This window comes from Myotis daubentonii, chromosome 15, assembly GCF_963259705.1.
Source record: "Myotis daubentonii chromosome 15, mMyoDau2.1, whole genome shotgun sequence".
Lineage (NCBI taxonomy): Eukaryota > Metazoa > Chordata > Mammalia > Chiroptera > Vespertilionidae > Myotis > Myotis daubentonii.
Window position 1 is genome coordinate 2,623,351 of NC_081854.1, and position 16,305 is coordinate 2,639,655.

At 62.7% G+C, this 16,305-nt stretch overlaps 1 protein-coding gene across 3 annotated transcripts; it reads right to left on the reverse strand.

Moving 5' to 3' along the window:
* Positions 1–252: 252 nt before the first annotated feature.
* On the reverse strand, positions 253–13,045 carry EPS8L1 (EPS8 like 1). 3 transcript variants are annotated; one of them, XM_059665723.1, is made up of 20 exons: positions 12,918–13,045; positions 12,066–12,119; positions 10,310–10,350; positions 9,669–9,727; positions 8,939–9,100; positions 8,475–8,624; positions 7,764–7,846; positions 7,090–7,351; positions 6,735–6,861; positions 6,451–6,539; positions 6,274–6,348; positions 6,013–6,161; positions 5,167–5,308; positions 4,994–5,022; positions 2,366–2,504; positions 2,145–2,276; positions 1,573–1,687; positions 1,275–1,449; positions 738–870; positions 253–646 (listed from the first exon to the last, which is right to left on the reverse strand). In XM_059665723.1, exons 2-20 carry the CDS (start codon positions 12,080–12,082, stop codon positions 560–562), a joined length of 2,166 nt encoding a protein of 721 aa, XP_059521706.1. In that variant the 5' UTR covers positions 12,083–12,119; positions 12,918–13,045; the 3' UTR covers positions 253–559. The 3 variants fall into 3 exon arrangements, with proteins under 3 accessions (XP_059521706.1, XP_059521705.1, XP_059521707.1); XM_059665722.1 differs by having other exon boundaries at positions 2,366–2,579; XM_059665724.1 differs by lacking the exons at positions 253–646; positions 738–870; positions 1,275–1,449; positions 1,573–1,687 and adding an exon at positions 1,703–1,747 and having other exon boundaries at positions 2,366–2,579.
* Between the last annotated feature and the right edge of the window lie 3,260 nt (positions 13,046–16,305).

Sequence of the window (16,305 nt, forward strand, 5' to 3'; positions counted from 1 at the left end):
AGGGCGGGGCGGGGACACTGGGTGGTCAGAAGGGCTTTCTGGAGTGACCGGGCCGGAGGTCAGGAGGAAGCCTGGCTTGGGGCTCTGGGTAAGGAGAGGGGGACTCGGAGAAAGGAGCCGGCGAAGGTGGGGGCGTCTCTAGACTCTAGGACCTGGATTGCCTCCCTCCCATGAAGTTACAGCCGGGAGAGGGGCAGGGTCCCGAGCGCCCGGGGAGCCGGGTAGAGAAGGGACAGCAGTTGGCACGGCCTGTGAAGAAGAGGCTGTTTATAGACTGGGCAGCACATGGCAAGGAGCAGGGCTCCCGAGCGCGCCACGAGCGCGGTCCCTGCGCGGTCTTTCCCCTGCCCCTCCCGCTCCGGCCCGTTCTCTCCCAGGACTGTCCAGCAAGGATGGTCCGTTTTATCCACGGGGATTGGAAAGAGCAGGGTCGGAACAGGTCCGCGATCCGTCCAGGGGTCTGGTTCCCTTGGCGGGGGGTCTGCATGCAGAGTCCATTCTCCCACGGGGCGCGGGGAAACCCGCCGCCCGGACACCGTTCCCGGAGGTCCGGGGAGAGTCAAATGACCTCGGTTTCCAACTCGCCTTCCACCTTCTTCTTTTGCTTCTCCATCACGGCCTCCAGCTCTGACACGTTCTCTTTGTCCTGGAGGGCGGGGTGGGAGTGAGGACTGCGGCGGCCCAGCCCTGGGCGCCCTCCCCGGGCCCGGCCCCGGACGACCGGCGGCCCGGCTCACCTCCAGCAGCGCGCGCTGCACGGTGACCTGGCTGTACACGCGGGCGCCCTCCTCGGGGCTCACCGCGCGGAACTCCTCCTTCTGCAGCGAGAAGATCTGCGCGCCGGTCAGCACTCCCAGCGCATCCACCGTCCTGAGCAAGGGCAGCGGGGCGCGGTCAGCCTGCCGGCCAATCAGAACGCCAGCCTCCCAAGCCCCACCAATCAGGTCATGCCGGGCCAGCCGTTTGTCCAATCAGGAGCATCCTAGCTAAGCAGGGGCTCTGCTGCTCCTGAATCCCCACCCACCAATCATAGGGTGCCACAGGTGGGCGGGGCACCCACTTTTGAGGGAGGCGGGACTTTCCTAGAGGCTCCAATCGGAGCCTGGGAAACCATGCCAATCACAACCTGCCATTCCCTGTGGCAACCAGACGGGCCCTCGCTTTGGGCCAATCGCGGTCCCCCGCGGTCCGCCACGCTGCCCTCTGGACCAATGAGAACGCCTCGCCTCCAGCGCCCGAATCTCAGGCCTCCGGAGCGGGCACCGGCTACTCACCCGGCGCCGAAGCCCTTGGCCTGCAGCCAGGCGCGGACCTCCGAGGCGTCGGAGCGCGGGTGCAGCTGCGGCTCGGGGGCGCGGGGCCCCGTGGCCGTGCGGCTGGGGCCCGAGCGGCCCTGCGCCAGGCGCGCCTGCAGCTCCTCGTTGACACTGAGCATCTGGCAGAATTTCTCTGCAAGCGGGAAACGGGGGGGAGGGCGGATCAGGGACCGGGGGTCCTCGCGACGGGCCAACCCCCTCTTCCCGAGCCTCGGCTTCCCTCCCGGACGGCGAGGACAGAGCCCGCACCACTCACCCTTCTCGCCCGCGTCCAGGTGGTTGAGGCTGTCGCAGCTGTCCCAGTGGGGCCGCGCAGGGGCGGGGACCGGGGCCGGGGCCGAGGTCGGCGGGGGCGGGGGGGTGCTATTCTCCTGGAGAGGACCGAGAGGAGAGCGCCTGGATCAGAGGGAGGACTCCGAGTCCCAGCCCCTCTTTATTTTTTTTAAAATATATATTTTATTGATTTTTTACAGAGAGGAAGGGAGAGGGATAGAGAGTTTGACACACCGATGAGAGAGAAACATCGATCAGCTGCCTCCTGCACGCCCCCTCCCGGGGATGTGCCCGCAACCAGGGTACATGCCCTTGACTGGAATCGAACCTGGGACCCTTCAGTCCGCAGACCGACGCTCTATCCACTGAGCCAAACCGGTCAGGGCTCCCAGCCCCTCCTGATGGAGATAAAGTTCTGGACACCCCCCCCCTCCCCGTCCCCCCAGCACCTCCTCCGCCAGGTGCCCTTGACTCGACCCACCCCTCGTCCCCAGGACCCAGGATCTGGTTCCCAGAGCCTCTCCCTTCAAGACCCAGGGGTCCGCCCTGACTCACCAGAACGCGGGCAGGGCTTGGGCTGCGGCTCCCCTGGGGCCCCGGGTGGGGTGTCAGGATATTATAGGGCACGTATCCCTCCTGCCCCCGCTGGTCCCGAACCTTCCACCACTTGCGCTGGTCATCCAGGACCTGGGGGAGGTCAGAGCGCAGGGTTCAGAGCCTGTGTCTGCAGTGAGGGCTGGGTACCCTCCCAGCCCCTCAGCCCGCACCCCTCTCACCTCCAACACATCCCGATGCTTGACCGAGAGCTCGCTGCTGTTGCGGGCCTGGAAGTCATAATTACACAGGACCCACTTCCCTGCTGGCTCCGGCTCCGGTTCCGGCTCCGGCTCCGGCTCTGACTCCGGGTCTTGGTGACTGAGGAGAAGGGGGAGGGTTGGGGAAAGGAGGCAGCCGGCCCCACTGCTCTGGGCTGTAGGATGTCGGTGTGAGCTGGGGTGAGAGCCAAGCAGGGGCCAAGGCAGGGGGCCAGGTTAGTACTGTTAATCGAGGCTTAACATGGGAAAAACAGCTGGAATATACAGTATGTTGCTGCTTATGTGCCTGGCAACATGCTGTATGGGTACTAGCATCACCCCCTGCACCAAAGCATTGCAGGTTCTGTTCCAGGTCAGAGAACATGCCCGCGTTTAGGGCTCAATCCCCAGTAGGGGGCGTGCAGGAGGCAATGGATCGATATTCCATTCACATCCATGTTTCTTTCTCCCTCTCCCTTCCTCTCTCTCTAAAAATCAATAAATAATATTTTTTTTAAAAAATGATAAAATGTCCCAGACCAGACAGCTGCTATTTACTTTTTTGAATATTTAATATTTAATTATTTATTTATTTATGTTAACCCTCATCCGAGGGTATTTTTCCATTGTTTTTAGAGGGAGTGAAGAGAGAGGGAAAGACAGAGAGAAACATCGATGTGAGAGAAGCACATCGATTGGTTGCCTCCTGCACAAGCCTGGGCCAGGGAGGACCCTGCAACCAATGTACGTGCCCTTGACGGGAATTGAACCTGGAACCCTTTGGTCTGCAGGCCGATGCTCTATCCACTGAGCCAAACCGGCGAGGGCAGCTGCTATTTATTTATTGGGCATCTACTATGTACTGGGCTCATACGTAATGATAACTCGCAGTCACAATATGCCGGGCACTGTTCAAAGTTTGGTACATATATTAGCTGATTTGATTCTCAGGACAAGCCCTGGTAGAAGCATGAATTTGGACTCCCCTTTCCCTGCCTCCTCCCAGGAATCCTATTATTACTTCCATTCCACAGGTGAGGAAGCGGAGGGACAGTGATGGGCAGTGACCCCTGATGGGACGGTCCCACAGCGAGAAGGTGCACAGCAGCCTGGGACCTGGGCAGGCCGGCCCCAGCGTCCCCGTCCTGAGTAATTCTGCTTTCTGTGTGCACAGGTGGCCGTGAACCTGAGCTCTTAACAGAAAACCTTACAACCTCATGAGTTTCTCCTTCTTCCAGGAAGGGATTATTATTCCCATATTTTTTTTTCCTCCAAAGAACTTGAGGCACAGAGAAGGCAGGTTAAAAGTTGGGGGTATTGAGGGGATAAGGACACATATGTAATACCTTCATCAATAAAGAAATAAAAAGAATGCAAAAACAAAAAAGTTGGGGGTATCAGAAGCATGGGGGTGGGGTCGGGGTTCTGCGCGACCAGGCAGCTGGGGGAAGGGGCGTGGGATTTGAGCTCCGACCCCCGCAATGAGAGGGACCTCAGCCCGGATCAGGCCTACCTGTGCAAGGGAGAGGGGGGGTCTTCAGGGCCGCGGCGCCCCCTGTGTGGGGCAGGCAGCTCCCAGCACGCTGTCCCTGCTGAGACCCGCTGCCCGGCCCGTGCCCAGACCCCCCTTCTGCTCCTCCAGCTTTGCTGCTTGGTTCTTCTCATCCCACGCGGCTTCCCGACTTGCCCAGGCACCCTCTACCCCCTCCTCTTCCCCCAGGCCCCAAGAGTCTGCACCCCACTGCTTGTTGTAGTCATGAAGTTGCACCCCCAGTCCTTTCCTCCCTCAGAGACAGAGGAATCCAAGTCTTAAGCTTTCATTTCTTGGCCCTTTTCAGCCTTAAAGGGCCCCAGGCTGACGCTCAGCAGCGACCAAGACAATTGCTGCAGAGCCTTGGGAAGGCGAAGGCCAGCGGCCAGCCTCGCAGCCCGCACCTCTCCACTTCCTGACCTCCCCGGAGACTGGCCCCTCAGCCCTTGAAGTCCTGAGCCCGCTTCTCTGGGTCTCCCAGGTTCCAAGGACCAGACCTGAGCTCTTCCTCACAACCCAGATGCTTAATTCCCAGCCTCTTCCCTCCAACACCCAGGGCTCTGTCCTGGTGGGGACACGAGCAGGGCGCGTCCCAGATCCTGGGGAGCGAAAGTGCCTTCTCCCAGCCCCTTGGGGACTCTGGATCCAACCTCTCAAAACTTCACCCACACCCAGCCCCCTCCTCCCTCAGACCCTGGAACCCGGGCCTCCAGCCCCCTCCACCCTCGGACCCTGGAACCCGGGCCTCCAGCCCCCTCCACCCTCAGACCCTGGAACCCGGGCCTCCAGCCCCCTCCACCCTCGGACCCTGGAACCCGGGCCTCCAGCCCCCTCCACCCTCAGGCCCAGAAATCTGGGCCCTGGCCCCTCCCTCCCTGCTCCGCCCTCCCTGCTCCTCCTCCCCCCCTCTCCCAGCCCCGGCCCCAGCCCCAGGCCCGGTCACCACCTCACCCACCTGGGAAGAAGAGCCGGGAAGACAGAAGGAAAAAGACAGAAAAAAGGGGGCGGGGTCAGCGCGGGGAGCCCCAGGATGCACCCCTCCTGGACCCCAGCTGCCCCGCCCTGGGGCTGACACTCACCCGTTGACAGCGATCTGGGGGGCGCTTTGCTGCGGGAGATAAGGCGGCAGGTCAGGGGCAGGGCGGGGTGGGGGTGGGAGAGTGGGGGGAGGTGTCACCCTCCCAGACCTCCCAGTCCTGACCCTGCTGTGTCACCTGGGGTAGCCTGCTGTCCCCCCAAACCTGAACCTTACCTGCCTGCGCCGCCGCTCGTGCTGCAGCTGTTTTTCTACTGGGTCCTCCCAGGGGCGGCCCTGCGGGTCGGCGGCCGGGGGCTCCCAGCCGCTGTAGAACTCGGGGATATATGGGGGTCCCTCCTCCGGGGGCAACTCCAGCCTGCAGCCAAAGACCGGCCGAGGGCTCAGTGACCCTGTTCCACCTCGACTTAGCCCCGTCACTTCTCCCCTGCCCCCGCCCCCTGTGCCCAAGCCTCACTCTAACCCAGCTATTCTCTCCTCGCCTCTTTAGGCCCAGCTCCCGCCCCGCCTCTAAGCCCCGCACCCTGACAGCCATTATATTTCTAAATACACTGATTCCAACGAACGGTCCCCCAGCCTCCGAATTCAAACCGCTTTCTAGCTGCGCGCGTTCCTCGCAGGCTCTGCCCCTACCACGCGAGGATCCCTGACTCCGAGTACAGGCTCCGCCCCTTCCCACCCTCAGACCAAACCTTTTCCTAAACCCCGCCCCTTCGACATGGCTCCGCCCATAACCCCGCCCCATTCCTATAAGCCCCGCCTTTCGTTCCCGTCCGATGATTCTAACTGATGTAGTCTGAAATCTCTCCTTCACACTCATTTCTGGCCTTTCGTCCAATCGGATGCTGGCATTTGTCCTAGGTCCCGCTCTTTCTTCATTGGCCACACCCTCCCTTCGGGCAGCCAATCACCCCGCTCCGCCTCCAGGCCCCGCCCCCAATAACCACGCCTCTGCGTAAACCTGCCCCGCCCCTCAATAACCACGCCCCTGCACACCTGCCCGTTCCTCCCATCACCACGCCCCGCGCCCCCACGCCCCGCCCCGATCACCACGCCCCTCACCCCGGGCGGGTCCACGAGTCCCCCAGCGAGGTCCAGAGCGCATTTTCACTCGGGGTGACATTCTCCCGCAGCAGCGCCACGGCCTCGGACGTCAGGTGCGGCCGCCGCACGCCGCTCGCCAGCTGGGGTCCGCCGGACATCTCCACAATCTGCCGGAGGGGGAGGGGGGCAGGAATGGGCACACCATCAGACCCTCTAGAAGAGGAACCCCGATTCCTCCTGCAGCAGGGGGGTCTCGAGGGCCGAGGGGGGCGGTCTCACCACGTGCAGGGGTCCGAACAGGAAGTGCAGCAGCTCCGGGGAGGAGGGGTTCGCGATGTTGCCCTGCAGCCGCGCCTGCGGGGCGGGGGAGGGGCTGGCATTAGATCACCGACAGGTCGGGGTCCCCAGCCGCCGTTCTCCCCCGACCCCGCCCCCCGCTCCTGAGCCCGTGCTCACCAGGAGGCTGAAGGCGTACTTGATCTTCTGAAGCACGTCCGTGTACTCGGCCTCGCTGGGCGGCTTGGCCCGCAGCGCCAGGAGGCCCTCTGTGGGTGGGGGGGGGGGGCAGGCAAGGGGACAGGGGACAGCGTCAGAGAGAGGGAGCGCCCCAGAGAGATTAGGATGGAGAGCCAAACTGGCAGGGGTTGCGAGGGGAGACCCTAGGGACAGGGGGGCTATCTGGGGGTGCCCAGGGGAGCAGGGAGGGGGTGATCGGGATCCCACACCGGGGCGCCCCTCACCCCCGGACTCCCGGCGCCGGGTCCTGCGCCCGCGCTCCCTGTGCTCCAGCACTCGGGCCGCCTCCGCGGATTTCTGCAGCTTCGACACGAAGCTCTCCACGTCGTCGAACACGTGGTTCAGTATGTCCTGGCGGACAGAGCAGGGGGCGGGTGAGACTCCTGATCCCGGACCCTCATCGCTCCTGGAAAAGCCCTCCAGCCAGGGGCGCTCAGAGACGACCCCCAACCCAGCCTTCCGATGCCTGGCTCTGCGCCCCCCATTCGGGCATCTGAGGTCCCACTCCCAGAGGTCTGACCCCGCCCCCCGCCCCGCCCCTCCCGCCCGCCCCCGGACGTCTGGCCCCGCCCCGCTCACCACGTCGCGTTCCGCCTGCAGACTGGCCAGGTCCGGGCCGCGGGGGCCCAGGTCCGGGGAGGCCGGGTCCGCGCTCCTGGGGGTCTCCGCCCGGCCCGGCCTCCGCGCCGCTTCCTCCTCGGGGATGGGCTCCGTCTGGGGGCGCTCGCGGGCCGCGGCCCACTCTGCTGGGCTGATCACTGCGCGGACAGACGGGCGGCGCTGCAGGGGCGGGGTCTCATCCGCGGGCGCCGGGCGGCGCTGCAGCTCCTCCTGCGTGGCCCTGCGTGGAAGGAGGGGACACTGAGGCTGGGTCCCACGAGGAGCCCAGGAGGGGAAAAACTGGGGGCTGAAACAGACACAGTGGTCCACATGGGTCAAACCTAGGCTCGGAGTGGTAGTGAGAATTCCAAGATATTGGCGAGGGCGGGGGTGGGGGTGGGCTTGGCGAGGCGGGGAACGGGCTAAGGGGGGAGAACACGAGGACCAGAACCAGGAAAAGTAGGGCCCAGGAGAGGGGGCGCACTTGTCTGGGAGGGAGTACACGCAAGACTTGAAGAGACTGTGACTCCATTCAAACTTTGCTCTGCTGTAGGCCAGGGGTAACAGCCCATTTCTCGGATGGGGAGACTGAGGCCCAGTGACACCCACCCGTCCCCTCTTCTCCCCAGCTCCCAGCACCCCCTCCCACTTACCGGAGCGCCGCCGCCCTTCGATCCCCGTGGCCAGAGCGGTAGTTGTGCAGGGCCCCCTGGATGTCCTCCTGCATCAGCTCCGCCTGCCAATCACGCGGTCAGGCCACGCCCACCCCACCCACCTCCCTCCCAGACCGCGTCCAGTCATCGTTCACGCATGTGGCCCCACGCAGGTCCACACCCTAGAGATTCACACCTCCTTCGCCCTAAATCTGACCCAGACCGAGGCCACGCCCTCTCCCACGGAGGCCCCATCCTGGTGGCTCCCCACTCTGAGACCACACTCACCCCCCATCCCGGCTGTGGCTGCCTTCCAGGCCCCCCCTCCCCTGTTCTGTCCTAGCCCCTGACCCTGAGTTCAATCTGCACTCAAAGCCCCCTCCCGCCCTAGCTGGTTTGGCTCAGTGGATAGAGCATCTGCCTGCGGACTGAAGGGTCCCGGGTTCGATTCCCGCCAAGGGCACATGCCTGGGTTGCAGGCTTGATCCCCAGTAGGGGGCGTGCAGGAGGCAGCTGATCCATGATTCTCTCTCATCATTGGTGTTTCTATCTCTCTCTCCTCCCTTCCTCTCTGAAATCAATAAAGAAATATATTAAAAAAATAAAAATAAAATAATTTTTAAAATAGAAAAAAAAGCCCCCCTTCCCCACGTCTTTCCAAGCCCCGCCCCTCGGCTGCCCTGATCCCGCCTTGGCCCCGCACCCGCTCACCCCGAGCCGCAGGCCCTGGAAGAAGTGCACGTCGGGCTGCGCGCGCTCGGGCTCCTGGCACACCAGCAGCAGCAGCGAGCGGCTCCGGCCCGGCGGCATCACCGCGTCACAGCGCACGATGGCGCTCAGCGGGTACGACTCCAGCTCCTCCTGTGGGGGGGCGGGGAACAGCGGGTAAACTGAGGCTCGCAACCCAGGACACTCCTCCGTGGAGACAGCAGTGCCCGCAGGGGCACGCACTGCGCAGGCCGAACCCCCCCCCCCCCCCCCCCCGCCCCACGACCACTGCCGTTTCATGGATGAGAGCTCCAAGAAGGGGGGCGGGGTCCTTGCCTAAGTGGAAGCCAAGATTCATACCAAGACACCCCCCCATCCCCCGCCCTCCCCGACGTCCCCACGGCCCAGCTCTGCGCGCCCGGCTGCTCCGTCCGGCCGCGCCTCCCCCGCCCACGTGGCCCTGGCACCTTGGAGACGTGGTCGAGCAGCGTGACGTGGTCGGGAGACACGCGCAGCAGCATCTCCTGGGCCCAGACGCGGCCCTGGCTGTCCATGACGGCCAGCTTCCTCGAGGCGTCCTCCACCGTGTGCACGCCATCCTCCTCGCCCAGGCAGAACGTCACCAAGTGCTGGCAGGGGCCGCGCAGAAAGCAGTGAGTGCCCCGCGTGGTGCCGGGTGGGCTCGGAGTCCCTGGAACCAGGCTCCCAGCAGGTGCCTAACCACACCGCCTCCAGGACGCCTTCCCTGATCACTTGCTCCCCCCATGGGCGCCTCGGCTCAGGGCCCTTCGTTTCTGTTTCATCAGAATGGGGACCACCTGGGCCTGTCTCCCCCCACCCCTCTCCCCGAGACTGGAGGCTCCTTGGCGTCCGGGGATGGTCTGGATCCTATCTCGTCCCTTCAAAGCACCTCTGCGTGCAGCCCTTCGCTGCTCTGCGGACCAGACCGTGTCGCCCCCCCGCCCCCCCCCCATCCTTGCGCCTGTGGCCACACCGTCCAGCTCAAGAGGAAAAGTTGGCAGGTTCGCGTGGCACTGAGCTCCCCCGCGAATACCCACCCGCGTCCGAGGCCCCCTTTGTAGATGAGCAGGCGGAGTCTCCCCCGTTCTTTCTGCTCAGAAGCCCACCTGCTCTCAACACCCCCCATCTCCTTTCCTCCCAGAAGACTCCCCGTGGCAGCGCAGACCCCACACTTACATTGACGGGATACTGGGACACATCCGCCATCACCACCGTGGAGTACCGCTTCCGCTGCTCTGGGGGGAGGAGGAGGGTGGGTCAGGAGACCCGGGTCCCCAGTTCCCTTTCCCTAAGACCCAGGGGTCTAGGCCTCCAGCCCCTCCTCCTTCTGACCCAGGAGCCCAGGCCCCCAGCACCTCCTCCCTCAGACTAGGAGTCCAGGCCCCCAGACCCTCCTCCCTCAGACCAGGAGTCCAGGCCCTTAACCCCTCCTCCTTCTGACCCAAGAATCCAGGCCCCTAGCTCCTCCTCCATCAGACCCAGGAGTCCAGGCCCCCAAGCTCCTCCTCCTTCTGACCCAGGAGTCCAGGCCCCCAGCACCTCCTCCCTCAGACCCAGGAGCCCAGGCCCCCAGCACCTCCTTCCTCAGACCGAAGAGTCCAGGCCCCCAGCACCTCCTCCCTCAGACCCAGGAGTCCAGGCCCCCAGACCCTCCTTCCTCAGACCAGGAGTTCAGGCCCTTAACCCCTCCTCCCTCAGACCCAGGAATCCAGGCCCCCAAGCCCCTCCTCCTTCTGACCCAGGACTCCAAGGCCTGAGTTCCTCCTCCCTCAGACCCAGTTTCTCTTGGCTTGGAGTTCCCTTGCGAATACACTTACCATAAATGGACTTGGCACTCGGTTTGGGGGCAGCTTCTGGGCTGGTGAAGGAAAAGAGGGGTGAGAGGGACAGTGGGAACTGGGGACAGATCACGGGGCTTAAATGCCAAGAAGAGCAGAGACTTCATTGTGAGGGCACCGGGGAGCCATGGAAGGTTCTGAGCAGAGGCGGAGAGGGCAGAGCTAGACTTTAGGAAGACAGGTGAGGGAGGCGACGGTACTGGGCAGTGGTGGGGAGTGTGGTCTCTACTGTCACACAGACCTGGGTTCAAATCCCCTGCCTTGCCCTAAGACCCAGGGTAGGAGATTTCATCTCTCCTGCCTCAGTTTCCCTCTCTGTAAGATAGGGCTTGGCTGCCCACTGGCTTCTGCCGGCAACCAATTCCAGCATGTCATAATTTCAAGAGTTTCATCAAAAGGTTGATGGGACTTGGGGACTCAACAGGGTTGAGTCACACATGGAGTCACCTGTTGGAAGTGGCTAAAGGCATTTCCCCCAACCTGAATAGGAAACTGTTTGTGGCTGCCAGACAGCGAAAAGCATCCAAATCTACACGTTATTGCCTCCTACTGGCCAAACACCTGAACAGCCGTAGGCTAATTCCCCCAAACTGACAATGCTTCTGTACCCTTTGAAACCTTACCCTTTGAGATGTATTTTTTTAAAAAATATATATTTTATTGATTTTTTACAGAGAGGAAGGGAAAGGACTAGAGAGTTAGAAACATCGATGAAAGAGAAGCATCGATCAGCTGCCTCTTGCACACCCCCCACTGGGGATGTGCCCGCAACCAAGGTACATGCCCTTGACCGGAATCGAACCTGGGACCCTTCAGTCCCCAGGTTGACGCTCCATCCCGTGAGCCAAACCGGCTAGGACCCTTTGAGGTGTATTATCTCCACCTTGCCTTAGGACAAATTGTGTTAATAAAAGCAAGGGTCCTAGACAAGGATGGAGTCTTCAGTCCCTTTAGCGGAGGGTCCTCTGACACCCCAATGCCTTTCAAAATTATAACTCGTCTCCGGACTCTTTATTAGTCTCTGGATTCCTATGTCATCTACGCGCAGCGCCTTTCCCAGATTCCTGAACCCTTCTGGATGCCGGGACAAGAACCCCGGAAGGCTTCCATCTGGTAGGGCTATTAGGTGAATTCAACAAGATGGGGCAGGTGAAGTGTTCTATAGCCTCCATAACTATTATTACATCGTTATAATGCTAAGGGCTTGGCACACAGTAGTTGCTTAATACATGGGAATTTTAAAATAGCATTCATATTTGGAGCAGCGCCCGGCTGGCATGGCTCAGTGGTTGAGCATCAACCTATGAACCAGGAGGTCAGGTTCGATTCCCGGTCAGGACACAGGCCTGGGTGGCGGGCTCGATCCCCAGTGGGGGGCGTGCAGGAGGCAGCCGACCAATGATTCTCTCTCATCATGGATGTTTCTCTCTCTCCCTCTCCCTTCCTCTCTGAAATCAATAAAGTTATAGTTAAAAAAATTATTTGGAGCCGATGGAGAGTTACCTTCTTCCTCTCCCGCCCCCAAGGGCCAGGCTCCACCTGCCAAACCCTTCTCTGTCTCCTGCCTTCAACCTCCTCTTCAAGGCCACCTCCTCCACGAGGAATTCTCCAGCGACCCTACCCGCTGGGCTGGAGGGAGGCCGCCCAGGTGACCTGCTGTGAATGCCCTGCGGGTGTGGGTGAGACCGTGGGGACCAGGGCGGGGATAGGCGGCCTGGGGGGCAGGGGCACTTACCCAATGCTGGTGCTCATGGTGCCGGGTGGGCAGCTCTTGCCACCTGGAGGTGCCCTGGGAGCCAGCAAAGAGGTGAGGGCCTGCTCTGCCCTTCAGGACCTATGATTCCCACCCAGCCTCCTCCCTCAGACCCTCCGCCCTCAGACCCAGGAGTCCCCGCCCCCAGCCCCTCCTCCCTCAGACCCAGGAGTCACCCACCAGGCCCTCCTCCTTCAGACCCAGGAGTCCGGACCCCCAGCCCCTCCTCCCTCAGACCCAGGAGTCCAGGCCCCCAGCCCCTCCTCCCTCAGACCCAGGAGTCACCAACCAGGCCCTCCTCCCTCAGACCCAGGAGTCCAGGCCCCCAGCCCCTCCTCCCTCAGACCCAGGAGCCCAGGCCCCAGCCCCTCCTCCCTCAGACCCAGGAGTCCAGGCCCCCAGCCCCTCCTCCCTCAGACCCAGGAATCCAGCCCCCCAGCCCTCCTCCCTTACACCCAGGAACCCAGATGCCCAGCCCCTCCTCTTTCATATCTTGTCCCCTTTCCCCCAAATCCTTCAGAAATGCATGCATTCAATTCCCCATTCTCTGTGGACCCCACTTGCCTCCTCTCCCCAGGGTCCAGTCTCCCAGGTGCTCACCCCTGAGAACCAGGAGGTTTGACCCGGGTCTCCTGGGGGAGGACCTCTCACCCACTTCCTAGTCCCCGTGGCCCTGTATTCTTCCTCTAGCCACGGGGCCCAATTTTCAGCCCTCACGTCTTTATGACTCAAGAGTCTAGATCCCCCAGCCCTTCCTCAGTCCAGGCCCCTGCTCTCCCCAACCCCCAGACCCCGGCGTCCTCGCCCCAGCCCCGCCCGGGCCCCCCTCCTCACCTGCCCCGTCAGGCTCCCTCGGAAGCCAGGCCTGCTCTGCTCTCCCTGCCACACCGAGGGCTCCTCCTTCCTCCTCCCTCGGGGCGGCCCGCCTCCACATACCTGAGCGCTCACCTGGCACTGCCCCGCTGGAGTGGCCCGGGGCGGGGCTGGCAGGGGGACCCGGGCGGGCGGGGCGGGACAGTCTCGGGAACCTCGATTGTTTCCCTGTGACAACAACAGCCCTGGGTTCTCCCAGCCCCTCCGGGCTGTCAGAGGTCGGCTTCTGGGTGCTCAGGTCCCAGAGAGGGGCCGGCTACCTGGAAGGGTGGTGGCCTTTGAAACGGCCTGTCTTTCTTTCATTTTCTTTTTTTAAAAATAGCTTTTTATTGATGTCAGAGAGGGAGGGAGGAGGAGAGGGAGAGGGAGAGAGAAACATCCATGAGGAGAGAGAATCACGGATCGGCTGCCCCCCTGCAGGCCACACACTGGGGATGGAGCCCACAACCCGGGCAGGTGCCCTGATGGGGAATCGAACCCGGGACCTCCTGGTTCATAGGTTGATGCTCAACCGTGGAGCCAGGCAGGCAGGGCCGGGGCTGTCTTTCTATCGCCAGAGCTAGTGCCTGCCCCTGGGCACACCTGTCCGTGGTTCCGTCTCCACCTGTTCCCTCACCCCCCTCACTGCTCCCTTTCCCAGCTGCTCTGGGAATTTCCCTCATAAACCCCGTGGTGATGGCTATAGGAGTCCGAGGCGGCCTGGACAGCGAGTCCCCCAGAGTGTCAGATGTCACAGCTCAGACCTCACCCCCCCAGGGCAGCCCACTCTCAGGCTGTCTCATCAGCAATGCCCACCTGGTTCCCACCCCTGGCCTTGCCCCTTAGCTGGTCTCCCTGCTCCTGCCCTCCCCTTGCGCTAGTCCCAGCCTCTGCTCAGAATCCTCCAGCAGCGCCCCTTCTCGGGATAAAAGTAGAGTCATCTCATGGGGTGTTCAGTGACATTCCTCTAACCGTCCCCTCCCTCATCACTCTGTCCCAGCACACCAGCCTCCTGCTGCTCCTCGAGCACCCAGACCCCATCCTGCCACAGGGCCTTTGCACGTGCCGTTCTCTCTTCCTGGACCGATGTTCCCTTCCATGGCCTCACCTCCTTCAGGTCGTGCCCCAATGTCGCCTCCTCAGAGACGCCCCCTGAAACACCCCATTTAAGATCACAGCACCTTGCCCTGGCCAGGAAGCTCAGGGGGTCGGAGCATTGTCCGGATGTGCCCATGTTTATGGTGTGATGCCTGGTCGGGGCACGTACAATCAATGACTGGAACGGGAGCCTGGCCAGTGTGGCTCAGTGGATCCATGAACCGTGAGGTCATGGTTCGATCTGGTCAGGGAGCATTATATTTGTGTATGGATTCTCCCCACAGCAACCTAGGAAATGGGTCCCAGGAACTCCGAGAAAACGGAGGCACATACAAGTTACTAGTGAGTAATTTATTTACAACCACACAACCAATACACGACAGAGACTTAAAAAAATATATATATTTGTATTGATTTCAGAGAGGAAGGGAGAGGGAGAGAGAGAGAGAGAGAAACATCCATGATGAGAGAGAATCATGGATCGGCTGTCTCCTGCACGCCCCACACTGGGGATGGAGCCTGCAACCCGGGCAGGTGCCCTGACCAGGAATCCAACTGTGACCTCCTGGTTCATAGGTCAACACTCAACCGCTGAGCCACGCCGGCCGGGTATGATGATGGAGACGGTTGAACCTGGCCATGCAATCACGCAGTGTAGCCCCTTCATCCTTTGGTGCCCCCCTCCCCTGCCCTGGCCCCTGGCTAGCTCTGTGACCCTGGGCAAGTGCCCTCCCCTCTCTGTGCCGCACAGCACGGGGAGGAGCACATGAAATGACGGAGAGCTTCTGCGCAGAGGAAGCGAGATGACAGAAGTGACGTCTTCCTTCCCGCATGTGCTATCATGAGGATGCAAAGGGCACAGTGGAGCCCAGAGGAGGCTGCTGAGGGAGAGGGCACGGCAGGCTTCCTGGAGGAGGAGGGGCGGCCAGCGCTGAACCTGAAGGGCCAGTTTGACAGCCAAGGGTGGCCCAGAGGACGAGGGAGGAGTGTTCCAGGCCAGGGAGCCGCAGAGCCTCTGAGGGGAGGGCCGAGGAGCCGGGCTGGGCACACCTGGGTGCCGTCAGCAGGCTGAGCTCTGGGTCCCTGTCACCTCCATGTCACAGATCATTTCTGAGCTGGGCCTGGCCTGGGCTGGGGTAGATGGGACGGGATGGGCACCTCATTCTCAGAGGAGCAGATGGAGACTCAGAGTGGGGCTGGGGAGGGCACTAGTCAAGGTCATAGGGCCCCAGGCTGTGACACTGACTCATATGCAGCTGAGCCCAGACCCTTTCTTCACATGCAGGTGGAGAAACTGACCTCATAGAGGCATTTGGTGGGAGGCAGGGCCTGGACTCCTGGGTCTGAGGGAGGAGGGGCTGGGGGTCTGGACTCCTGGGTCTGAGGGAGGAGGCTGGGGGCCTGGGCTCCTGGGTCTGAGGGAGGAGGGGCTGGGGGCCTGGACTCCTGGGTCTGAGGGAGGAGGCTGGGGGCCTGGGCTCCTGGGTCTGAGGGAGGAGGGGCTGGGGGCCTGGACTCCTGGCTCCAAGGGAGGAGGGGCTGGGGGCCTGGGCTCCTGGGTCTGAGGCTGGGGGTCTGGACTCCTGGGTCTGAGGGAGGAGGCTGGGGGCCTGGGCTCCTGGGTCTGAGGGAGGAGGCTGGGGGCCTGGGCTCCTGGGTCTGAGGGAGGAGGCTGGGGGCCTGGGCTCCTGGGTCTGAGGGAGGAGGTTGGGGGCCTGGGCTCCTGGGTCTGAGGGAGGAGGGGCTGGGGGCCTGGACTCCTGGGTCTGAGGGAGGAGGGGCTGGGGGCCTGGGCTCCTGCGTCTGAGGGAGGAGGGGCTGGGGGCCTGGACTCCTGGGTCCAAGGGAGGAGGGGCTGGGGGCCTGGGCTCCTGGGTCTGAGGGAGGAGGTTGGGGGCCTGGGCTCCTGGGTCTGAGGGAGGAGGCTGGGGGCCTGGACTGCTCATCTGAGGGAGGAGGGGCTGGGGGCCTGGACTCCTGGGTCTGAGGGAGGAGGGGCTGGGGGTCTGGACTCCTGGGTCTGAGGGAGGAGGCTGGGGCCTGGACTGCTGGTCTGAGGGAGGAGGCTGCCTGGAGCAGGCACCCCAGCCCCACCCCCAGAAGTCTGGAGCAGTCTTGGAGACCGAAACCGAGTCCCCGCCCTACCTCCTGGGCCCATTGGCTCCTTCCTCCTTCTCTGGCCGCAAAGGCGGCCCCTCCCTCTCTCCAAACCGTAACAAGTGGTTCCCAAATTCCAGCGGGGGTCCCACCCTTGTAGGGCTTGCGCAGTGAG